Source organism: Podarcis gaigeae (genome assembly GCF_964106915.1).
Source record: "Podarcis gaigeae genome assembly, chromosome: 13".
NCBI classification, from domain to species: Eukaryota; Metazoa; Chordata; class Lepidosauria; order Squamata; family Lacertidae; genus Podarcis; species Podarcis gaigeae.
This window is the reverse complement of record NC_139689.1, coordinates 30783441-30809215: the sequence shown is the minus strand read 5'-3', so window position 1 is coordinate 30809215 and position 25775 is coordinate 30783441. Positions and strand designations below refer to the sequence as shown.

Below are 25775 nucleotides of genomic sequence, written 5' to 3'. Positions count from 1 at the left end.
AGGGAAGCGACAGGGGAAGAAAAGAGAAGCACCTTTGGTATGTCACCGGCGTTCCAGAGAATGACAATCACATTTGCCGGTTAATCAGGGTTTTGGAATTGACCAAGAGGAAACGCATGTTTTGTGATGATGACACAATCCTTGTTGGCATAGTTGTTTAACATGAGGGAACTCCCACAAGGAAAGGCTTAAAAGCACTTAGCAAGGGCTGAGGCACTTCTCAGAGACTGCCAGGAAAGAGAGGGAGTGTTTGCGTGTTGATTTCGGTTCCTAGTAGATGTCAGAATGAACTCCGGCCAGGGCTTCTACCACTTCTCTTCTGGATCTCTCAGGGGTGCTTCAGGATGCAGCTTCTCACACATCGGAGATCCCTACAGAGCTGGCACTCTGCACGGAGGAAATGGCTGTCTACCTGTCCCCATGTCCTTTGGAGCACCCACCTGGCTGGCCTCTGATGCCGGGGCAGGCTGGGGGGGCTTCGGCGGGAGCCACGGGGACATCTTCATGGGAAGGAACGAGAAGCAGATGATGCAGGACCTGAACGACCGCTTGGCCTCCTACCTGGAGAAGGTGCGTTCTTTGGAAGAGGCCAACACTCAGCTGGAGGGCTGCATCCGGGACTGGCACAAGAAGAAGTCTCAGGGCACCAAGCACGACTTCAAGGATTACGAAGAAAACATCTCAGACATGCACGAGAAGGTAAGTCTGAGGAGCCGCAGACTGGCTTACATTCCTCCATGGGGGAATTCAAGTACTCGCTCAGCTCAGCAATATAAATATCTGAAATGGTTGCTTCTGTTGGGTGTTTGCTTAAGAGCTGTCCTCAAGGAAAGGTGTGGATTCCAAGGGTAGGAAAAGGTGAAGAGGGAGGGGAGGCAACCCTGAAATATATATATTTTCAAGCACACACATTCTCAAGCAAATTCTCCTAACTACCGTTTTGCTCAGGGGGGAAATGTTCATATTTCTATATTTTTTATCACATTGCAGTTGTGGATGATGTGGAATTTATGGGCTTGGCAGCACAATTTGTTGAATTTGGTGTGTTAATGCTTAATACTAATCTTTGGATTTTAAGTTAAGAATTGTGTTACCCTATAAGTTTTTATTATATTAAAGAAGGTAAATTTGATTTGGGGTGGAGTGGGGAGGTTAAGACTCAAACTACTCACTGCATTTCCAATGTGCACAGAACACGATTGAATTCTAGACAGAATGTTGCACTTCGCTCTTGCTTCTCAGATACACCGCGACTGAAATGATGCCAGCTATTTCTATATACATGCATCTCATGTATATATTATCAAGCATAATTTTTAGTTCACCTACATCTCCTGCAAGAGCGCAGTGTCCCTGTCAGAATATGCCGGGATGCTAGCTTCAGGAGTGAAGCCTAGACACCTTTCTAAATAGTGGGTTAGCCCTTGAACAAGCTGAAAAGGATGACATGCTCCAATAAGATATGGATGGGAATCCAAGGACGAGTCACCCAGTGAGTGCAAGGCATCGGATGACATCTCACTGACATCACAAGTAGACCCATTCGGATGAATGTGCCTGTTCTGAGTATGACTTAGAGGGATCTCTTGAGCAGCGAGCAGCTGAGACTGGGCAGCATTTCTTTACATAGCAATCTGTGTTATACCGACTTGGACCATTGGTCCCTATAGCTTAGTGTTGTCTACACTGACTGGTAGCAACCCTCCAGTCTTTCAGACAAGGAATCTTTTCCAGCTGTACCAGGGATAGAACCGCGATCTTTTGCATGCAAAGCAGATGCTCTGCTGCAGAGTTACAGCCTATTCCCCACTGTTAGCAAGCAATGTTGTTGTTGTTGTTGTTGTTGTTGTTGTTGTTGTTGTTGTTGTTGTTGTTGTTGTTGTCATTGATTAGTTAACCATTCTTCACCCTAAGATTCCAGGGTAGGTTACAACATTAAAACACAATACAGTGGTACCTCAGGTGAAGTACTTAAGTCGTTCTGGAGGTCCGTACTTAACCTGAAACTGTTCTTAACCTGGAGCACCACTTTAGCTAATGGGGCCTCCTGCTGCCGCCGCACCGCCGGAGCACGATTTCTGTTTTCATCCTGAAGCACTATTTCTGGGTTAGCCGAGTCTGTAACCTGAAGCGTGTGTAATCTGAAGCATATGTAACCCGAGGTACCACTGTATTAAAAAACAGTTTAAAACAACTTAGATTCACATAAATGAGGTGGGCCCTAGAAATATACCCCTCAAGTGTCAAAAGCCAAAGTAAAGAGCACTGCTGAAGAAAATTAATTTGCTCATTATTCCCGTTTGTAAAGATGTTTGCTGCTTTACAGTTCTCTACTCATTCATCCCCTTGCAGTAACCTTGGCCTAACTCTCAGAAACAGTAGCTGGAGATAGCCCTGAGTCTGGACTATCCCGCTTCAAACCGGAGGCAGGGGGTCTCATAAACTGAATTTCATTTATAAAAAGAAACATAACAAATGAGGTGGTGTGCGAGTGAGAACTTCCACCCAACTCTCCTTGACATGCAAGCTTTCTTTGCATAGGCATCTTGGGCGACCCCATACATTTAAAGCACCATAGTCTTGGCTTCCCCCAAAGAATTCTGGGAGCTGTTGCTTGTTAAGGGTGCTCAGAGTTGTGCGGAGACCCCCTATTCACCTCACAGAGTAAGAATTCCCAGAGTTCCCTGGGAAAAGGGGTAGATCGTCAAAACCATTCTGGCCGTTGTAGCTCAGTGAGGGGAATAGGGGCTTCATAGCAACCCTCAGCACCGTTAGTGAACTACAGCTCCCAGAATTCTTTGGGGGGAAGCCATGACTAATTAAAGTGGTATCAGAGTGTTTTAAATATATGGTGTGGGTGTGGCCTGGGGGTGACATTCTCTCAGTGGAGCTCCCATCTGCAGCCTGAAGGTCATTACACAAAGGGAATGCACCTGGGATATAGCAACTCTGCAGAACTTTTTTGTCTGTGTCTCCTCTCGCCACCTATATTTGTTTCAGAGCCACTTCTCGTTTCACTGCTTGGACTTTTGAAGATAAGTATGGAGGAAAAAGTCAGTAGTAAACAGCTGGAGGCGTGAACTGGGTGAATTGCTGCCGAAAGCTCAGAAAGGTTGCAAGGCATATGTTGTCTCCCATAGTATACCTGACCTTTCCAGGGTTAAGGTTATAGCCCTATCCCGACTGTGCCATTTCATACTGCCAGTTGGGCAACGTATCATCAGCCGCAATAAGCTCAAGTCCCAGTTACTGCAGTGTGCTCACCTTGGGGTTACCTTTGAGCCTGGTAGGGATCCTCCAGCTCATGCAAAATGCTGCAGCCAGATTGCTGATGGGGACAGTCTCTCATGCAACTCTGGTGCTCAGAAGTTTGACCTGGTTTCCCATATGCTACCAGGCTGCGTTCAAGGTTCTTGCATTAAGCTACAAGTTCCTTAACTATTTTGGTCCAGGATACTTCAAGGACTGCCTAATCCCTTACATCCCTGCCCAATCCTGGAGGCTTTTGGGGGAGCTCCCATCCGGTGTAAGTCAGGCAGGCCCCTTCCTTACTGAACTTCTGGTGCCTGTTGAAGTTGTTGTTGTTGTTCCAGTAGGCATTATAACAGAAGTTTGATTTTATAGTTTTAACTGGTCATTTTACATTGTACCTATGTACACTGCTCTGCAACTATTGTAGTTGAAATGTTATTAAAAATAAGTAAAACCATTACTGGCCCTTTTGGTTTGACCTATATACTGTAAACTTGGCAGGCAGGGATTTTGGGTGCTCTATATTGCCCGCCACATTGTTTTCAGCGCATTTACAGAGACACAGTGGTGCAAGTACTTTGCAGCTCATAGCGAACTGGGTAGCAAGAGATATACCCATCCCCATAAACAACCTCATTTTGGAAGGTTCTTTCAGCAGGTCTGACTGCCCTGACTTCCTGTAATGTAGGAGGATGCTGGGCCAGCCCTACCAGTAAGCAAAGTAAGGCAGCTGCCTCAGGTGGCAGATATGGAGACTGGGTAGTGGGGATGGGGTATTGGAGGTCACAGTTCTGTGTGCCATAGGGACTGCCCTGCACCCCCTTTCCCAGCCTTAATTTTAGTGAAAGATGCTGGCCCATCACCTGCGCAGAAGTAAGATGCAACAGCCAGTCTGGTCCAGTTCCATACATGGAATAGGCGAGCCCAACATTTTGCCCCTTACCTAAGGCAGCAAATTGTTTTGGGTCAATCTTAAGAGGACGGAGCTGCTATAGTGTCTCTGAGTACACATGAGGCCAGCTGTGCAGGAAAATACACACTTGCACTCTAATCTTACAAACAGCCCACCCTCTCAGCAAATATGTAATTTCCAGATAATTAAAGAGAATTTCTGGTTCTCACCAAGATTTCCACATTAAGCGTCAACTGAAGCTGCCTTCGTGCTCACATGTCTTCGTGCCTAAGTGGGATGTTAATTGGGGCTCATAATAATACCCATTTAACTAGGCAATAATCCCTGTGACTAATCCTATTAATGACTTTTAACTCCATGTTGCTATATAAGGCAAGAAGGCAGGCTTTTCACAACGGTGTGCTCTAGCTCTTGAAGAGCGTTCCGGTTCTGAATGAGGGTAATTTGTACCTCCCATAATCTTTGGGAGAGGCTGCCACAGAGAGCTCTGCAAAATGGCACCCAGCAGGGCCCCTCTCAGCAGAATGAGCAGCAAGGCCTATTTTACCACATTTTGAAGTAAAACACACGAGCAACTAAAAGACAGACCCTCATAGGATCATAGCCCAGATGGTTCATGGGAATCACTATTCATAAAACAAAAATAACAATTAAAAATAAAACTGCCTAACTGTACTGCTGTATGCTAAGTAACGCTTCCTGCATGGTGACAGCCTCTGTGCTGGCTCATGTGGGATTAGAGCTGGCATGATTTATAGCTAGAGGTAGCCAATGTGGTGGCCTTCAGAGGTTGTTGAACTACAACTCCCATCATCCTTGACTGTTATTGGCCATGCTGGCTGAGGCTGATAGGAGTTGTGGCCCAGTATTATCTGGAGGGCTGCAAAGTTGACTTCCCCATCTAAAGCAAGAAGCCAACCTGAACTTGACCAACCACTCTTCAGCCACCGATCTTCTCAGCCCCCGAATGGCTTTCCTCAGACTTGGTTTAGAAGGTTACCGAAGCATGCTGAGGGCAGAACAAAGACTACAGCCAACAAATTAGGGCCTTCCTAATGCAATCTCCCTCCTCGTTTTTCCTCACTTCAGATTCAAACTACCTTGCTCTGCCAGTAAACTCTCCCCTAGCTTCTATTTGCTTGAACTGGGATTGCTACCCAGTGGAGAAATAATTTTCTTGGCCCAAGATAAAGGTTCATATTAGATCTTGGCGCCCACACATATACAGTAAATGTGGATTTTGCTAGTGTGTTGGGGTCTGCTTCCATAGTCAAGAGAACTGTGAGCCAACTAGAAGGTTGGCATTAGTCTGCCTCCCTTCTACACTTTGCTCCATATCCTTCCTGTGTTAGGATTAATGGGCAAGCAGAGGGGAAACAGTTCATTCTGAAAACATAGGCACATGGGGGAGCAAGGAACCTCACTGGTTCAGGACGCAGTTCTAGGATGATGGTTTCCATGTTGTCAATACATTTTGCTCTGCTGTTAAGGACTTTTCCTCCCAATATGCTCTTAGGGATGCCCTCTGCTCTCTCTGAAGCACCATGAATAAGTTCAGCTAAAGCCGGGATGTTTTGAAAGATGTAGTCTCAACAGCACCTTATCACACCACCATCTAAGTTTTCTTTTTGTGTGGCTCTGCACGAGTTTTGTTTACACTCAAGGTACAAACTGATTGGCTAAAATCCCTGTATGTATGTGTGTGTTCTCCTGTAATATGTGGCTTTGCCCTCTTGCTGAAATCATCTGGAGGTGTTTGCTGCGTAGGCTCTGTGCTTACGGCATTCATTCTTTCTTGCATGTACTTTGGGAAGGAGAGGAAGAACAAGGAATGCTGAAAATATAGGTCATTGATTCCAAGATTTCCGCAACCGCCTTTTTCCTGTTCTACAGTTCAACAACAACAAGCGTCAGAACTTGGAGTGAAAAAGTGTTAATTGCATTTGTGAACTAACTTTATGGCCTTCTGCATTCCTTCTTCTGGCAACCCCAGAGGAGTAGACTATTTGCCCAGGAATGTTCCCTGTCATCGCTTAACAAATACATTCATGGCATGGATCCCCCTGGCTCTGTGATACAACTCAGGTCTTTCAAGAAAAGACTAGAGAGGTTGTCTTAGTGATGCTTTAGAGACAGATTAAGGGTATCTCAGGTTCCAACAGTAAAACTACACCCCCCAAAAGGTGTGTTTTGCAGAGAATGACACAGCAGCTAGGGACACAGAAGAAATTTGGTCTGGTTCACATTTCAATGTGAACTGATGTAATTTGCACTTCCCAAAACAATACATGAACCGGGAGTAAGGATATTCCTTATGTACAGGAATATTCAGTGGTTTCCAAACTTCCTGACACACTTTGAGCACTGATGGGTGTTGTGTCATATCTGTTACAGCAGTCAACAATTCCTGGCTTGCCTTGCTGGCTGAAGGCATGGAGGTCTTTTCTCTGACTTTATGCTACAACTCTGAAACACAGAGCATGATGTAATGGGGAAATATCTTGCTCCTCACTCCAGCTCTGAGCTTGAAGCTATGAAGTGCAGGGGCCGAAAACAATTGCTGGTGCTCACAGTTCAAAAATGAAGAGGAGACAGAGGCTGCTGGCTTACGAGTGCAGCTGAAACTTAGAGTACCAGTTTGGTTCCAAGACAAAGTGATGGGGCCTCCCTCTTCCGGCTCTGAGCTGGGAGATCCAGAAGCACAACGGCTTGCTCTGTCTCTGTGCCTGAAGGACACTCCTAGTTTAAAGAGTTGGACAGAAGAAAAGCACTGAATATTCTCAGTGCCAACGCAGTGGTGGAGGGGTTTTATGTGTCCTGAAAGCACAGAGCCTAAATGGACCCAAGGCTTCCACTGGAATGGGGGTTCATTTCCTCTGCTCTTCAACTCTAGGCTTCAAGGGAGCCTCAGGTTCATGTGGTCACTTGCTAGAGCTCCTCGCTCTCAATGGAGGGGGGGGGGCAAGTCAGGTCATTAAACCTTGATCCATAAGAGTGTTACCTTACAAAGGGGGGCAGTCCTAGAAATATGCCAGTCCTTTTTAGCCAAATAGCAGCAGCATTTGTGGAAAGAGTTCAGATTTTCTTGCAGACTGCAGTAAGAATAAAACGATCCAGAGGAATTCTCCAAATTCTGGGCTCAGGACACAAAATTCAAGACACTTTTATAACATTCTCTTTACCATGATTAGGTCATGAACGGTCCCTTTCAGCAATATGATTGGATACCAGAACGCATGGACCGCTTGTGGACCCCTCATGCTCACTTCTAATTCGTTTACAAAAAGCACACTCCTGTCCACTAGTGATACCATGGCAACAGTGAGCAAAGTTTAGAAATTTGCTATTCTTTTCTCTCATACAAAATGTTGCTTTTCTGCTATCTGTTTACATGAAGTTGTCCAAATTAGTGTGAGTTACTGTTCTGGGGCTTTGAAGCTCCTAGCCTGCAAAGGTCAGTGAGCTCTTGGCATGTTTTGCTGAGCTGATAAGAAAATGAGAGGCCCTGCTTGCTAGCAAAAAGACAGAAATGAATCTTCTATTCACGGGTGAGGGAGGGGAGGCTGCAGAGAGAAAAGAAAAATAGTTTTTAAACTGCTTCACATCATTTTCCCTTTGGAGGTGAGAAAATGGAAAGTTATTTCTGAAATCTTCAATCTGGGATTAAATGAACAAATGCAATTGCATTAAGTGTGCAAAACAATTGCATTAAAAAGAGAGAGATGCCTATATTTCCAGTACAGCACAATGGCACAGATACGTTGTGGCTGGGATTGTCTGAGAACGTGTTTATGCAGACTCAGCACTTATCAGGCTGAAGTCAATTGTGCATCAGAAACATGTTCTGTGGCAGACGGGGCGAGCATAGGTTTGTGTGCTGTGGGTTCTGACATGCTTCCTGGTCCATGACAGCCACCTGGGTTACAGGTCATGACACCCAGGTATCACGAGTCTATCTGTCAGGGACTGGGCAGAGGAGGAATGGTGGAGACCGCCTCCGCAGCCTGACCCTTCCAGAGAAGAAGCAGACAGTTCAGAATTACAACAGGGGTTTGAGGGAGATCACAGCTCAGAGGAAGACGAGGGGGAGAGTTGGGAAATTATGGGAGAGGAGGAGGCGGCAGAGCTGGAGCAGCTGGCTGACACATTGTCACTAGAAAAAAATTCCAGACCCACCATCTCCCAGAACCTGGTGAGCCTTAAAAGTAAGAGAGCAAAGGGCTCAGAAATAAGGGACCATCAGAGCCACCCATAGAAGGAATGGTGAATGAGGAAGTGGGAGAGAAGGGGAAGGGAGATTTACTTGGGGCAACGCCATTATTCCAAGAGGCTTCCTTTCTAAGCCTCTCTCTCTGTGACTATTGAATGAAAAGCCATAGGTAAGAACTTTCCTTGTCTTATCCGTTCCTGGCAACCTATCATGGGGGTTGGATCCTCTAATGCCTGACACTATCATAGAATCCCTCAGCTGTACAGAAGACTCTGAACCCTGTTGCAGGGCACACACTCAGTTCACAGAAGGCACTGTTGGCCCTCCTCCTCATCTCCTGTGAACAGGTGGTGTGCGTCCTTTAACATGCCTAAAGCATTCATCAGTGCTTGAGCATCACAGAGGAAGATCAGTTGTGGTTTGCAAACTGCCTTTCAGCTGCTGCTGCTGCTGCTGCTGTTGTTGTTGAGCATCTGATAAGCTACCAAAGACTTCTGGGATCCTCCGGAAACTCTTTGAAAGTAGCTTGTACCTGACAATTTGATGGCATTTAATGGTCGGCAAACAATCGTCGTTAACATCAGGTTGCGTTGGGTAACTCACATGCATTAGATATAGTGTCCAATAGCATCTGGTAGGTAAGTAACAACCATTAGTATTTGGGAGCTGGGAATTCAGAACTGAAGATGGCCAAAACCAAAATGATCAAGAGATACTGGCAGGTGCAAATGTTTCCCTTTTTGACATTTGATTTAAACATTTCAGAATAACAATGTGAACGTGAATTTGCTTTGGAAAAGTTGCATTTAAAATATGAAGCTTAACAAAGTTAGAACATTTCAGATGTTTACAAGTGATAGGTGCAGCTCATTAAAAGGCATTACGTTAGAGAACATTGCTTGCAAAAAAAATATTTGCACATTATACACTAAATAAATATACTGAAATACTGACCAGTTTTTGTGAGGACATTTTTTAAAAAAGGAAACGGATGCATAAATGTCATGAACTGCACTTTAGGTTGGAAAAATGAGACAGAGAGAGAAACCCAAATTGAGAAATCCATCCATCTGTTCATCCCTACCAACAAATCACAACAACTGCCAACCCCCCCCCCCCCGATATTGAGCTTTTCATTCCACATTTGCCATGAGATGAATTCTTTCTTTCTCATTTACAGATTGAGACTAAACGGGTTGCCAATGCAAGCATCGTGCTGCAGATTGACAATGCTAAAATGGCCACTGAGGACTTCAGGCTCAAGTAAGTTATTCCTTCAACTCCTCGCCTATTCATGGAAACAGAGATGGGCAAAGGACATAGAATTTGGCCTTGATTCTTCACAACCTGGTCGTTTGGGTGCAATAAAGCTGACCTGTTCCCCAAGTAATTTAATAAATGTAATAAATAAAATAAATAACAACAGTAATGTTAGATGCATCGCAGGTTAAGACTGGTTGAAATCATCACCATTGGAGTCATGCCATTTATGGTGCCCTACTTACTAGGTCACGGATGCGGGTGGCGCTGTGGGTAAAACCTCAGCGCCTAGGACTTGCCGATCGCATGGTCAGCGATTAAGATCCCCGCGGCGGGGTGCACTCCCGTCATTCGGTCCCAGCGCCTGCCAACCTAACAGTTTGAAAGCACCCCCGGGTGCAAGTAGATAAATAGGGACCGCTTACCAGCGGGAAGGTAAACGGCATTCCGTGTGCTGCGCTGACTCGCCAGATGCAGCTTGTCACGCTGGCCACGTGACCCGGAAGTGTCTGTGGACAGCGCTGGCTCCCGGCCTCTAGAGTGAGATGAGCGCACAACCCTAGAGTCTGGCAAGACTGGCCCGTACGGGCAGGGGTACCTTTACCTTTACTTACTAGGTCCTTGGCCAGCAACTAGGCTGGCTAGCAGGCCAATCTCGAATGGAGCGTAGGGTTGAAAAGGGTCTTATCTTCCCCCACTGCTTCTTACTCATTTGTGGCTGCCACCACATAACATACCTGGCTGAGGCTGAAAGCTCAAGGCAGGTGTGTTGTCTTTTCTGGATAGTAGAGGAAACCTCAGGAATTATGTAGGCACCACAGCTTGTTTCCTTTCCATTTCCTCTGCCTCCTGAAACAAGATTGGTGCTATCAATGGCTACTAACTCCAAAGGCTATCTTCAGCCTCCACTATCAGAGGCAGTCGCTAGGATTCAAAGGTGGGGAGATGCTGCTGCTCCTCCTCTCAGGTCCTTCATGTGGGCGTCCTATGGGCAACTGGTTGGCCACTGTGAAAACAGGCCTGATTTTCTCCGTAGTGGCGCCCGCCCTGTGGAACGCACTCCTACCATTTGTCAAAAAGAACAACAACTACCAGACTTTTAGAAGACATCTGAAGGCAGCCCTGTTTAGGGAAGCTTTTAATGTTTAACAGATGAATGTATTTTAATATTTTGTTGGAAGCCGCCCAGAGTGGCTGGGGAAGCCCAGCCAGATGGGCGAGGTATAAATAATTTATTATTATTATTATTATTATTATTATTGAATCATATAATGGTAGAGTTGGAAAGGACCATGAGAATCATCTAGTCCAACTCCCTGCAGTGCAGCCGTATTTTGCCCAACGTGGGGCTGGAACCAGCAACCCCGAGATTAAGAGTCTCGTGCTCTACCAACTGAGCTATCCCTCAGGGGATCCTATGGCTGTATGGACCCTTGGCCTGATCCAGCAGGCTCATCTTATGTTCTTAAGAGGGTATATTCAGCATCAAACCTGACATGTATGTATTTGTATGTATTTGCTGATTTACCTAAAAAGATAAGGTTGGTGAGTGTGCATGGAAGGGAAGTGGAAGCTGCCTATTTCAACTTCCCCTTCCTCTGCTCCTTTAAGCTGTTTCCCCCACCCTTCCAGAATCACTCATTTCTAGTATCTGAGTGGGACTGTGGGGGAAAACAAATTTGAGAAACTGAAGGGCAATGGCAATTTTTTCTCTTGCAGAAATAGCCAGTGCCAGAAAGCATGTGCACTCAGTTTGGAATGAGACACAGGAAGCTGTAGGCTTCACCTTTTGTTGCAGTTCTGGTCTAGATGCCCTCCGTCCCATTCTGCAATTTGTACGGTGGGGGGAGGGGAGATCCCATTTGCTCCAGTGGAAGCTTCCTCCCCACCTCCCGTGCAGACCTGGTGACGTGTGTGTGTCTAGATCATAACTGTAATGGGCAGCAAAGGGCTGAATCACAGAACTGCAGAGTTGGAAGGGGCCCAAATAGTCATTTAGTCCAACTTCCATGTGTTCCAGTGTTCCAGGCCAAATTGGAGCTCCTGCGCAGACTGTTTCTGCATAATAAACCCTGCCCTCAGGGCACATGGCTTGAATAACATCACGTATAACTTGGCCCATAGCGAAAATTGGTTTTAGGAACCAAGTCTTTGAGCCCATCTTTGTCAAATACCAATAGAAAACTCAAGAGCTGCTCTGTTATCTATGTAATGGGGGCATCCAGCTTCACTGAACTTTGTGAATGTGGAAGACTAGATGGAAAGGTCCATTGTGGCTTTCCAAATCAATACTTTTATTGTACGAGTATGGAAGTCGGAAAAGGGCATCCAATAGGTAGGCTAGCTGGAGTCCTCAAAGCTGTATGCTCAGTCCTCATGTGTCTCCAGTCCCCTCAACTGCTTTCCTTTGCTCTCCTTGGCTAAGATATGAGGCAGAAAAGGCCCTGCGGCAAAGTGTGCAGGATGACGTTGAGAACATTCGCAAGGAACTTGACAACATGACAATCATCATAACAGACCTGGAAATGGAGATCGAAGCTCTCCGTGAAGATCACATCCTCAAGAAGAAGGAACACGAGGAGGTAGGGGAAATTTCCAGATCTGCTAAAATAAGGCCATAAGATGACTTTCATGGATTGCATTGCACTCTTATTGCTTTTGAAGAAAACTAATCCCTGAATCGAATCTTCTTTGACACATTCTCCCCTTGAAAGCTGAGTTTTTGATAAGCCATATCATAATCATATTGAATTCAAACAGGAGATTGTGGACTACATTAGCACTATCTGTTGGGTAGTGTGAGTGGAGCTTGTTTTGCACAAAACTCACATACTTTATTTCCATTTTAAATTTCGAGCATGCATTTCTCTCTTTAAAATATTGATATTCCACACCAAATACAGTAAAAATACAGCAAAGGGCCATTCCACCATAAAAAGGCTAGAACAACAGGAAATATACCTGTCCACCCAAATTCACTAACATCGCTAACAACCAAATTCCTTCCAAAAATATAATTAGGGAAGAAGTGAGGCGGTCTTCTCTGGGCAGGGAATCCAATCTTTGACTGCAGCCATTAGAAATATGTTCTCTCAGTCAACTGTCCCAAAACGGTATACAGGTTTAAAGGCGATAACCAATACTTTCAATTGGGCCTGGAAGCCAACTGAGAACCAGGGAGGCTGTTTCAGCAATAGTGCAACATACTCCAATGTCCAGTTCCAGATTATAGCCTAGCCGCTGTACTTTGAAGAAGCTGAAGTTTCCGAGCACTCTTTCAAAGGCAGCCCCACATAAAGCGCATTTCAGTAGTGCAGACATTATGTGACCAAGCTACATTTTACCACAGCCAGATCTGTCCTTTCATGGGCACAACAGCCTACACTGGGCGAAAGCATCTTTGGCCAAGTCCAGAAGCCCTCTCAAACTACTTTAACCTACCTTAACTCTCTTCAGTAGAACACATATATAGATTGGCACAGCTATCCCATGGTCCATTGCTGAGATTACAACAGCACAAAGGATGTTGCATATTTCAGAAAGATTCCCTTAACCAGTACAGATCAGAGAGAAATTCACTTCAGTTTACATTTAAAGCTGAATTTGTTGCAGTCACACTTTCTGGAACAGCTTAAGAACTGAAATGCAGCCTTCGTGAATTTTGCAATGTAGTTCTCCAACCAAATGAGCATTTGCAAAAATGAATGATGAAAGTGAACATAGAAAAATGCATTAAGAGAAATTGCTTCCCCCCTCCCCCACAAAAGTACCTCAGTCAAAGCTGCAGACCAAAAAAGTTTTTATTTGGAGAAAATTGAAATAAAATGCTGATGAATCTTCATTAGTATTTTTTAAATAAATAAATAAATAAATTTCAAATTACTGCAGAAACATGGAGAACTGAATTTAAGGTTGAAAAAAAAATGAGGAAAACAAGAGATAAAAAATCGACAGATAGTTCCATCCCTGCCAGCCAGCTTCAATGTCCCTTGAATGCTGGGATATTGCTTGTGAAAAGGTCTAAGAGAACAGAATACAGAAATGCATACATGTTTTCATGTGAATTTTTGAAATAAAAATGTTTGCAAAAGCGGGACAAACTGAACTAAAGATTGGCAGTGGGGGGATGAGAAACTAAAATAGATTTGTATTTCCTTGTAGGTAGTAATATCTAATTTTTGCTACAATAGGTAAAATACAGCTATTGCAACCTTAAAGCGTTTCTAGTGGTAGAGTTCTGTAGTGCTAACTATCAAAGGGGATACAGTTCTATAAATGCAGAACATGATTAACCAACATGCATTAGTGTTCCATTGGCTGGTGTCATTAGTTCAGAAACCCCTTTTCAAAAATGTATTGCAGTTGTCCCCTGCAACCAAGCAATCAGCACAAAGCATCACAGTTTTCATGTGCTCTGAACACTGGCTGGTTTTAGCATCCTCCCCTTAGCTTCCCAAGGGCACTGTCACTATGTAAACCACAGAACGATATTGCAACGAAGGGAACTTTACCATACCAGTTTGGCTTGTTTAATAATTAGGTTGTTTACAGAGTAATTATGTGTTTTCATTCAGCTGCTCCTGCGGTAATTACACAGAACCTTTATAGCTTTTGCAGCAAGACTTGGCAAAGTACAGATACATTTTTGTGTGTGTAAAACTATTGATATTAGATAAAAAGAACAGTTTTAGGTTTTGAAGAAGAATTCTATCCCCCTCCCCCCAAAAAAATCAAGTTACCGTATTTTTCCGTATATAACACATCCCCGTTTATAAGACGCCCCTTATTTTTGGGGACTAAAATTTAAGAAAATGGGGGGGGGGCGAGATTGCCCTGCTCGTGGCAGCAACCAGTCCCATGTCACACCTCAGCACAACCCTGTATAAGCTACCCCCCTTTTGATATTATTTTATCAGGAAAAAAACCTTGTCTTATACATGGAAAAGTACAGTAAGTTTAAGTAAAGATCCAAGATTTTTAAAGGACAATTTAACTGTTCTTCAGGACTCAGTTTTTCTACAGTACGCCCCAGCCCTGGATTTCTTTTAAAAACAGAAGTCCACCTATCAGAAGATCATACACTTGCTGTCTATATTCATATACTTGCTATCTATATTCTATCTCCTATTTAAAGAAGCCCTCTAGATTTTCTTGCACAAAAACTTTCCCAGTTGCAGAGCACACGATTGATACAAGACCCTTGGACCATCTCAGGCATCTCCAGTTACTAGGCAAATTCGATTGTCATATATCGGATTAATAAGGCGAGATAGGAGCAACCAGTAGCTTTGGATATTAAGCCAGAGTTGAAAGATGTCTTATTATCTTGGCTGGTTCTGAAGTTGTGAATCACAGTTTCCAGTTTGGGGTGAAACAGGAAACTATACTTAATGAAAGACTTCACTATAGTTGATTCCCTTATGTACACAAAGGGTCTTAGTGCTTGACCATAAACTTAGCTAGGATCTCCGGGACTTGCCCAGTCCAGACATCAGCTGAGCCCAAAACCTCCATGTCATCCCCTCCCTTCAATACTTAGCCAAAAATATTTAACTTCTCTCTCTTGGGAACCAAGTCCTGCAGTCTGTCCTCCACATTGCTTAATTTGTTCTTATGCAAAAAAGTGGGCTGCCGAGTCACAGGAATTTTGATCTGCGGGACAACCTCTGTGCCTTCCTTCTGCACTTCTTTGCTGGTTAAATATTAAGACCGACAGGGAAACAATTGTCTGTGATGAGCTAGCTTTAAGAGAAAGAAACAGTCAACAAGTTGGCATGTGTTTCCATTGTTTTGATATTTTGATCTGAAGTTGCCGGGAGACCTCTGTTAAAGGGCGGGATGTCAGTTCTGAAAAGAAACAATAACCAGCAAGCAGACACCTAAAATCACCAATTGTACAGATTCTCCAGGAACAAGCACATGCACGCACCTATAACAAATTAAATTACATCAGTGTAAATTTTATGCAGAAGAAATAAAGCAAGCCTAGGGAAGCTGTGGCTCTCCAAATGTTTTAGAACTACAATTCCCAGCTCTCCTGAGCACTGGCCATGCTGTCTGGGACTGATGGGAATTGGAGTTCAGGAACCTCTGATGAACCACCAGTTCACCATCCCTGGAATAAGTGGGAATGAGATGTGTTGTTTTTTTAATGATAGCTAGGAGGGGAGAATCAAGATAACAAGGGAGCTTTCTCACACTCAGGCCCTGACCCAATTTTCTCTTCCCTTGGAGCACAGCTAAGTCAGCTCCTGTTGAAAAGACAAATATGGGGAAATCTCATCTGCTTCTAATAAGGTTTAGGGATCCTGTTCTACCAGCACTGGTCTCCCTGGGCTAGAGACAATTGCTGAGATCTCTCCCCAGGCTAAGATTCTGGGTTTTCTTAATTACTTTTTAATGGATGGGCATTGGAGCCAGAGATACAGGTGTAAGCTGTGCTGAAGCACCTGAGCTCCACCTCACCTGCTTCTCCTTTGTCATCTCAGCTGTTTATTTGCCAACCAACAATGGCAACTCCTCTAAACTTAGTCTCAATTAACTGTACATGATCATCCATCCTGGAAGCTGCTGCACCTCTCTTAGGCCACGTACAGGGGACAGTGCATTGTTGGCAATGGGACCACCAGGAAGAATACAGGCCCATCACTCCAATTTTGAGAGCTCGCCTTTGTTACTATTTCCTCCTTCCCTTGAACTGCACCCCAATATGTTCAGTGTGGATACAAGTAGAAGATTGTACAAAATCATGGAAAGCAGAGGGGCTGGAGCAGCAACTCTGCTCAGTGGACCACTGGAATATCTTTTAGAGTTTACAAAGCCCTCCCTCATAATGTTGGGTTGGATGCACATGGAAAAACCCATAAATGCCTGATAGATCCATAAAGACCCATCCCTCTCTCTTCCTCTAAAACCCTCTAAGAGACCCAGGGAGGCCCCAGTGAGCATGAGGCTCATCTCAGGGTTGTGGGTTCCAGCCCTATCATTGGGCAGGGAGTTGGACAAGATGATGGTAGTGGTCCCATCCAGCTCTACAATTTTATGATTCTCTGGGCTTGGGTGCAGACTCTTTGAAAGGCATGCTTGGGCCAATTCCATTTATTGTTGGCCTTAGATTCTGTCCATGTCCCCTTCTTTTGCTCTTTCCAGCTCCAGCAGACCACATACAGTGTTTCCTCCTTGCCAGTTGTTTTGACAACTTCTGCTAATCCAAGGGGCTTCCCTTGTATGTTTTGCATTTTTGCCCCAAGAACCTGATTTGCAACTGGCAGCATCTCATTTCATCACCTTGTAATTTTCCAAGTTTGCTGCAGGTAGGCCTGCTCAGGGCTGACATGTATTCATTTCAGTGAACTGGAGGCACACCTGTAGCAGCTGCTGTCTCCAAAGGGAGAGCAGCAAGAAAGGGCTGTTGCCTTCACGCACAGCTGGTGGGCTTCCTCAAGGCATCAGGTTGGCCACTGTAAGAAATAGGATGCTGAATCTGATTAGGCTTTGGTCTCATCTAACAGGAGTTAGATGCCCTATTTTATTCGGCAATCACATTCTTTAGAGACTTTCAGGGAAGGTGAAACTGATTGTAAGAGAGACAAAGTTCAGATATGAGATTTGCAAACAGCAAGAGGGAAGGACATCATCCTTAAAATAATTTTCGCCTCTCACCCAAAGAGAAGAGGGAGGACAGATTGGAATGTGGCCATCCCATGGGCTCCTCTCGCTTCTGATGATGTCCTTTACGTTAACCTCCATCTTTAACCCTTCATGTGCAGGACATGCAAGCACACGGCGCTTCCAAGGACTTCAAGGTGAATGTGAAGGTGAATTCTGCTCCACAAGAAGATCTGGCCAGGATCCTAGCAGGGATAAGAGCAGATTATGAAGCCATTATTGAAAAGAACCGCCAAAGCCTTGATGCCTGGTTCCAGCAGCAGGTAATCTTTAACATGAGGGAGATGGAGAAAGCCCTGTTGGGCTACCCTGGACCCATATGTGTATTTTTAAGTGGTGTGAGCTGGGCATGACCACAAAATGGTTGCCATTTGGTGGGGGGCATGTAATGTCCCTTTCTGTACACATATGTATATTTTGTGTGTGCATGTTTTCTTCACACCAAGGGAAAATGTACAGAGAGAACATGAAAACAATAGAGAGAGAGAGAGAGAGAGAGAGAGAGAGAGAGAGAGAGAGAGAGAGAGAGAAGCACAAAGAGAGACAACACACAACTCCCCAACTCAGTGGTGGAACAATTTCTGCATTGACTTGAATGGCAGAAGTACCTGCACCTGTAAAAATGGCTGGGGAAGCTGTTTAAACAACAGAGCCCTTGGAAAGGGTGAACTTCTCACCACCAGCCATTCTTGGAGTGGGACAGCTCCCTCTCTATATGCAAGTCAATAGAGGCATCGCACCACAGAGTTACATAAGTGGCAAGAGCCCGGTGGATGTCATGGCACGGCCTGATGGGGTGGCACACCTTTGGGGATACTAGGGCTACAATTTGATACCTTGGCCACCCACAAATTAGGAACTGGCTTCAGAGTGCTATGAGGGCATGCTGGCTTAATCCTATTCCATGAATCGACAGTGCCCCAGGGAGTTCTTCCATACCCATTGTCCCTGCGATTATCAAATAAGCTGACTTCCAGGCAGGCAAAGTGCCTGCTTAGGTGTGAATAGTTAAGAAACACCACCTCCCAATATGAGGTAATGCCGTTCACTGCTGCATGGACGGCTTTGCTAGCACCCAAACCTCGAAGGACCAGCCACAAAGCTGATTTCCTCCCTACCTGGGCACATCCTGGCAAGTGAGGACATGCCAGCCTCTGCGCCTAATTGATGCCATCTCCAGAAGAGTTATTCTGGGGGGGAAACAGAGCATTTCCTGGGATGAGGGAGGTCACAAAGCAATCTTCCAGGGGAAGGATGGTGAAACCCTAGAGTAGGACCTGATCCCTTCTGGGGGGCACATGCAAATGGTGGGCGGGGCCAGAGGCAGAAGTGGGCGGGGCAACAAATCTCCATTCTACCTTTGTGCATGAGGTGAGTTTCTACACCCACTCACAAACCCTTCCATCCCAGCAAACAAGAAGCATTGTTAGAGTTGAAGGACACATTCCAGCCAGGGCAAAACACTTTGCCCTGCAAAGTAGGCTGCGAAGCAGGGACAGTGAGAGCTGACCCCTCAAGGGAAGGTCCTGAGGGCCGGAAACAGGGCTGCATTTGGCCCCCAGGGCTGAGGTTCCCCACCCCTTATGTAGGCAGATCAGAGGAAGGATTCTCAGTGAGAGCTCACAGGAACCTGTAGGAAGGGTGTGCTGCTCCAAGCAGGCTCAGGCGAGTCTGTTCATGGCAACAGCACAAACAAAAGACTTTTAAAAATATTTATATTTTATTGAACATTTTCAGTAGAGAGATGAAGTGAGGAAAAGTGAACACAAAACAAAACAAAAATAGAGAAAACTACTTGAAACTGTGATACAACACAATATATAGGTATATAAACAGTGCGGTTATCCTCGCAGGCATAAACTTATTAACAAGTCATTATGCTTTTTTTTCTAAATGCATTCCAAATATCATTATATTTTCCCATGCACGATCTACCTATAAAAGCAATCAGTTTGTATGTTGCAAGAGTAGTCATATCTTCTTTCTATCCATCATTCAAAGGGAGCCATGGTATTATCTTTACAAAGTATCAGACTTTTAGGAGAAGTAAGGACACAAAGAATCTATTTGCACTGACCCGTCAAACTACATAACATTGGTATGTGGTTTAGGATAATATTATCGTCTGACAATTTTAATTCCAACCCCAATCCCCAAAGTAGTATTTACAGTGGTACCTCAGGTTACATACGCTTCAGCTTACATACGCTTCAGGTTACAGACTCTGCTAACCCAGAAATAGTACCTCGGGTTAAGAACTTTGCTTCAGGATGAGAACAGAAATCGTGCTCCGGTGGCACGGCGGCAGCAGGAGGCCCCATTAGCTAAAGTGGTGCTTCAGGTTAAGAACAGTTTCAGGTTAAGAACGGACCTCCGGAACGAATTAATTACTTAACCCGAGGTACCACTGTATAGATCTTAATACTTTCCTCCCACAATTTGTCAGCATCGGACAATCCATAAACATACATGTTGTAGACAGGCCCTTTCTGTGCAAGAGTAGTGGAGTCTCCAACAGCACAAACAAAATGTGTTGCTACTTTTTTTGTTCCACAGGTCACCAGTGAGTCTATGGAAGATGCACCCAGCCAGGAAGAACTACAGAAGAACCGGAAGGAGATCTCTGACCTGAACCGCACTCTGCAAAACCTGGAAATCGACCTGCAGACGCAGCTGAACAAGGTAACGTAGCCAAAGATAGAGGAGGATGTAACAGACATGGCTCACAAGGACGTGCAGCCTCAGAGCCGATGGTCGTCACAGTGAGCGGTCCATAGCTCAGTGGCAGAATGACTGATTTGCCGGCAGAAGGTCCCGGGTTCAGTTCCTGACATCTCTATGTCGGGCTAGAAGAGACCCTCGCCTGGAATGCTGGAGAGCTGCTGCCTGTCAGTTTAGGAAATACTGAGGTAGGAGGGTCAGTTTAAGGCAGCTTCCTGGGTTCTACATTCCAGCAGCCCTCAAGAACAAAGTTCTAGTTAGAGGGCCAACGTTGTTGTGAAGATGAAATGAGAAGGAGGAAAACCATGTATATCACAGTTGAGTTTCTGGGATGGGGAAAGGTAGGCTAAAAACGCAATAAACAAACAAATATTCCCCACACAAGGAAAAACATTTGGTACAAATGGAGCGTAATTAAGCCATGGCACTACTGATGTACATGAAAGTATGTAAAGGACAGACTCCTGCCTTAAATTGCTGTATTTTTCGCTCTATAAGTCGCACCAGACCACAAGACGCACCTAGTTTTTGGAAGAGGGAAACAAGAAAAAAAATATTCTGAATCTCAGAAGCCAGAACAGCAAGAGGGATCGCTGTGCAGTGAAAGCAGCAATCCCTCTTGCTGTTCTGGCTTCTGGGATAGCTGTGCAGCCTGCATTCGCTCCATAACACACACACACATTTCCCCTTACTTTTTAGGAGGGAAAAAGTGAGTCTTATAGAGCAAAAAATATGGTACATTATTAATGTAGTTAGGCAGTAGGGAAGTGGGGGCAGAAAGAAGACAACATATGATGGATAATGTAGTTATTGCTCAACCTCACAGCCATCTAATATGACTATAGGCATGTTAAAGATGTGAATCCCGAAACTGCTGCTAGGCTGAGCCTGTCATTTACAAATTCTCAAATAAATAACTGTAATTTCTGGGGTTTCTCTTTAAATCACCACAAATATTTTACAGAAGATGATATCATTGGATCCCCCACCCTTCTCTCTTTTTCAGAAATTCGCCATCGAAAACACCTTGGATGAAACCAAGTCTCGCTACGCCTTCCAGCTTCAGAGCATCCAACACGTCATCTCCAGATGTGAAGAAGAGCTCAGCCAGATCCGCAACGACCTCAGGTCTCAAAATAACCAATACAAGGTCCTCCTTGGAATCAAAACCCGCCTGGAGAAGGAGATTGCGACTTACCGCGAGCTTCTGGATGGAAAGATTGATGGGTGAGGGAAAGTTAATATTGAGTCAGGCAAAGGAAAGAAGAAATCTATGGCTAGTATCTACATAGAATTGGTATGTTTTTATGCAGACAAAGTGCATAAAAATACATTTTTTATGTGGCATTTATGTGGCACTTAGGGCTGCTTTTAGATGGCAGGGACGCAGGTGGTACTGTGGGTTAAACCACAGAGCCTAGGTCTTGCTGATCAGAAGGTTGGCGGTTCAAATCCCCGCGACGGGGTGAGCTCCCGTTGCTCGGTCCCAGTTCCTGCCCACCTAGCAGTTCGAAAGCACGTCAAAGTGCAAGTAGATAAAAAGGTACTGCTCCGGCGGGAAGGTAAACGGCATTTCTGTGTGCTGCTCTGGTTCGCCACATGCTGGCCACATGACCTGGAAGCTGTACGTCGGCTCCCTCAGCCAATAAAGCGAGATGAGCGCCGCAACCCTAGAGTCGGCCACGACTCTCCTTGGGAGTCCTCTGGGCAGCTGCCACAGCCATCCCTGGTCTCTGAGCCACCTCAGCTCCTGGCAGCCAGCACCTCATGGCCAGCCCCAGAGACACCATTCGCCTGTGGAGCTTGTAGCCACGGCTGCTGCAACAAACAGCTGGGCAAGCCTTTGGGAAGCAAAAATAAGAGGTGGTATCAGAGGAAGAGAGGGAAGGAAAAAGGGACAGAGGCCAATGTTATCGCTGGCATCCCTAACCATCATTCAAGGCACCCCAGGGTGCCCAGGCACACTGGTTGAAAACCACTGCACTAGCCAATGCACATGTGACCACATTTGCTTGGGTCACCTGTCTCCATACACACCTGCAGACTACATTTCCATATTCAAAAAGATAAGCCTAGCTGAAACATAAATGATGGGAGATTTTAGTCCAAATGTGCAAGAGGAACTTTCCCCCCTGGCCCTATTCTGCTGGAAGACAGGCTGGTGTCTATATGGCTCAGGGACTAGCATATTTTCTGAAGACAAATAAGCACAGCATGAGTCACTTTGAATCACTTGTTCCAGGTAGCAGAGTGCCCTTGTAAGGAACTTGGGGGAGCAACAGAGACACAATCAGAACTTTTCCAGAAACGGGATTTTATTGTGAAGGACTAACAAAATGACAACTTAAAAGTCCCAGACACAGTAAGAAGAGGGGGGACACCTGGCTGTGTACAGTGCCCACCCCCTAATACTAATTAAGAAATGTATGAGAATTTGCATTGTGCATATTAATTTATGCTGCCTTTTTTTGGTCATTTCGCAGAATGACGGGCTCTACTTCAAGCTCTAGAGGTAAAAGTCTTGATAATTGTTGGAAAGCTCCCAATATTCTTTATGTGTTTTGTTTATGTTTGCATCTGGGTGAATTTCCGTGGAGAATTTCTATCTCAAAAACATGAGCAGCATCCTCGTCCTCTAAATGAAGGGTGGTGGATGAGGGGTGTGCATGGCTGGGAAGTTGTCTCCTGTACAAAGGTAAGGGTCACATCCATTGCTCCACCTACATCTGGCATGCAGCCACTGAATGATTCCTTATGAGGGTCAAAAGGGTTCCACATCCTTGCTGGATCCAGAGGTGAGCAACATCTGGCTGTGAATATGAGCTAGGTGTGTGGATGCTCCAGCTCACAGGAGTTGCATTCACAAAAGGCTTCTTGTTAAGCACCATACCCTATGTGAAGTAAGATTCAAAATGGCGCCAGCCCTGTGGAGCACCTGTCCATCAGATGTCAAACAGATAAACAACTCTATGACTTTTAGAAGACATCTGAAGGCAGCCCTGTATAGGGAAGTTTTTTTAATGTTTGGTGTTTTTATATTTTGTTGGAAGCTGCCCAGAGTGGCTGGGGCAACCCAGTCAGATGGGCAGACAAAACTATTATTATTATTATTATTATTATTATTATTATTATTATTATTAAATGTAAGTCCATTGTCAACAGATGTTTCGCTGTGGGGATTTAAAAGGAGTGAAGTGGAGGGAGATATATTGCCAACCACCCACCCCGGCCATCTCTTACATTTAATAAGATAAGCAGAACCCCACACCCCTCAAGAGGTTTACAAAGTTTGCCCACACTCCACGAAAGAGGCAGAAACAAAAACACCTCCTTCATGAGGAGGAAAGTTTTTCACAAAACTAGAGAGTGGGATTGCAACAGCAACAGTGTGAAGAAAGAATAATTTCCTCAAAATTCAGCCTTCTGCTCTGCGTATGTCTTGGCTTGGTCATTGCCAAAATGTTTATGAGGTAAACGTCATGCTTACCTCAAGTTAAGGGAAACTTTTCCATCACAAGGGCCACATTCCCTGCTGGACATCCTTCCAGGGGCCACATGACAGAGGCAAAAGTGGGCAAACCAAATGTTGCCTGCATACGGTAGGCTAGTTTCTAAGCACATTGATGGGCCCTTCTCGGGCCTCTACATTGCCAGAGTTCAAGGACACATTCCCAGTCAGGCCAAAACACTGGGGGAAGATAAGCAAAGCCATTGAAAGGCATGACCTGGGGAGACTTCTGAGGGCCAGATAAAGTGGCACAGAGGGCCGCATTCTGTCCCTGGGCTTGAGGTTCCTCGCCCCTACGTTCTATATCAGAAGGGCTGTCACATGGAAGATAGAGCAAGCCAGGACCTGAATCAATGGAGAAAGGAGATTCTGACTAAACATTAGAAGGCAGCTTCTTATTGTAAGAGCTGTTTGAGAATGGAACAGACTCCCTCAGAAGGTGTTGAGCTGTCCTTCATTTGAGGGTGGATGGCCATCTGTCAGGGATTCTTGAGCTGTGATTCCTGTATTGCAGGAGGTTGAATTAGATGACCCTACGTATATCTCCATTTCTACAATTCTATGACTCTACATCCTGTTCTCATATTTTTCTAGTAAGCAAAGCATTCAGGAGCCTGTGCACCAAGGTCAAATTTATAGGACGGTGCTACAGCAATGGACGCAGGTGGCGCTGTGGGTTAAACCACAGAGCCTAGGGCTTGCTGATCAGAAGGTCGGCGGTTTGAATCCCCATGACGGGTGAGCTCCCGTTGCTCGTTCCCTGCTGCTGCTAACCTAGCAGTTCAAAAGCACGTCAAAGTGCAAGTAGATAAATAGGTACCGGTCCGGTGGGAAGGTAAACAGCATTTCCGTGCGCTGCTGTGGTTCACCAGAAGCGGCTTAGTCCTGCTGGCCACATGACCCGGAAGCTGTACGCCGGCTCCCTTGGCCAATAAAGCGAGATGAGCGTCGCAACCCCAGAGTCGGCTACGACTGGACCTAATGGTCAGGGGTCCCTTTACCTTTACTATAACAATTCTGATAGTTCAGTTGGGTAGTCCCTCAGTCCCAAACATCTTTATCTATGTAATAGAGCATGCCTCGCTTCTTGCATAATAATGTATCCCCATATTTGTTCCAGGATATGGATCTCCCAGCCAACATCTAACAAAAATCATTCAGGAGAGTGTGGATGGACAAGTGGTTGCCACACATACTGGTGAAATCAAACGGCAAGCTTGAGGTCAGCACTTTGAAGAAAAGAAGCACTTACACGTAGGAAAGAAACCCCATAGAAGTCCAGCTTTCTAAGAGAAAGAACCCTGTTCTTCATTCACTGATATACTTTGGGAGCCTTGAATCTATTTCCCCCCTTTTTGCCATTTACATGTTGTCACCCAAACCAATTCTAATTTTATTTAATATGAATGCAAATAGTTTGTCCTCTTCTCTTGGCCCCTACTTCTTTAAAGAATACAAATAAATTTAAAATGTCATGGAGTTATTCTTGTTCATAGCAGTTGGTTTAACCAATTGGAGAACAGGCTTTCAAATCCCAAAGGTTCTTAAATGCTGCACAATTCTGTATTTTAAACAGGTTGGTCTAGAGAAATACCACAATGCAAGCTATTCAGGAGTATAGGATCTGCATTAAAAGCCATGAGGGGATGGATCCAAAGAACCACAAGGAGGAAAATAGCTAATAGTTTTGTCCCACAAAACACTAGCACAGGGCTGGTTAACCCAGTGCTTTTTTTCTGGGGGGACGCAGGGGTACACATACCCCTAAACATTTTGTGAATCTAAGCTCGGCCTCATTGAGGGGAGGTATTTCAATATGAGTAGGAAAATGAGAGTACCCCTAAATGTTTTTGGTTTTTTTAGGGGGGGAGCACTGGGTTAAGCTATAGCCCTCAAGCTGTTGTTCGACTACAACTCCCATAATCTCTGACCATTGGGCAATGCTACAACTGATGAGAGATGGAGTCCAAAAACATCTGGAGGGTCATAGGCATGCCATTCCTACAATGCTCTTCTATGTAAATTCTGTAGCAGATTTTCTTGGTCCCACATTGTGGGACTTGCACAGAGTTATTGCGCAAGTAAAGGAACATCTTTGAATTTACGCAGGGAACATTCCAGCGCAAAGTGTGTCTCAGCTTTTCAGGGCACGAAAGATGTCCTCCAGCAGCTATTAGCAATTGTCTAAGAAAGCGCCTTGTCAAAAGTAATGTTTTCAAACAAACTCAATGGCCAATAAAAAG

General features: G+C 45.0%; 1 protein-coding gene across 1 annotated transcript; it reads left to right on the top strand.

The window, feature by feature from the left end:
• Window positions 1-25775, top strand: KRT23 (keratin 23). The gene is made up of 8 exons (XM_083708832.1): window positions 1-699; window positions 9556-9638; window positions 12061-12217; window positions 17405-17566; window positions 19860-19985; window positions 21031-21251; window positions 22508-22536; window positions 24653-25775. Exons 1-8 carry the CDS (start codon window positions 286-288, stop codon window positions 24751-24753), a joined length of 1293 nt encoding a protein of 430 aa, XP_083564958.1. The 5' UTR covers window positions 1-285; the 3' UTR covers window positions 24754-25775.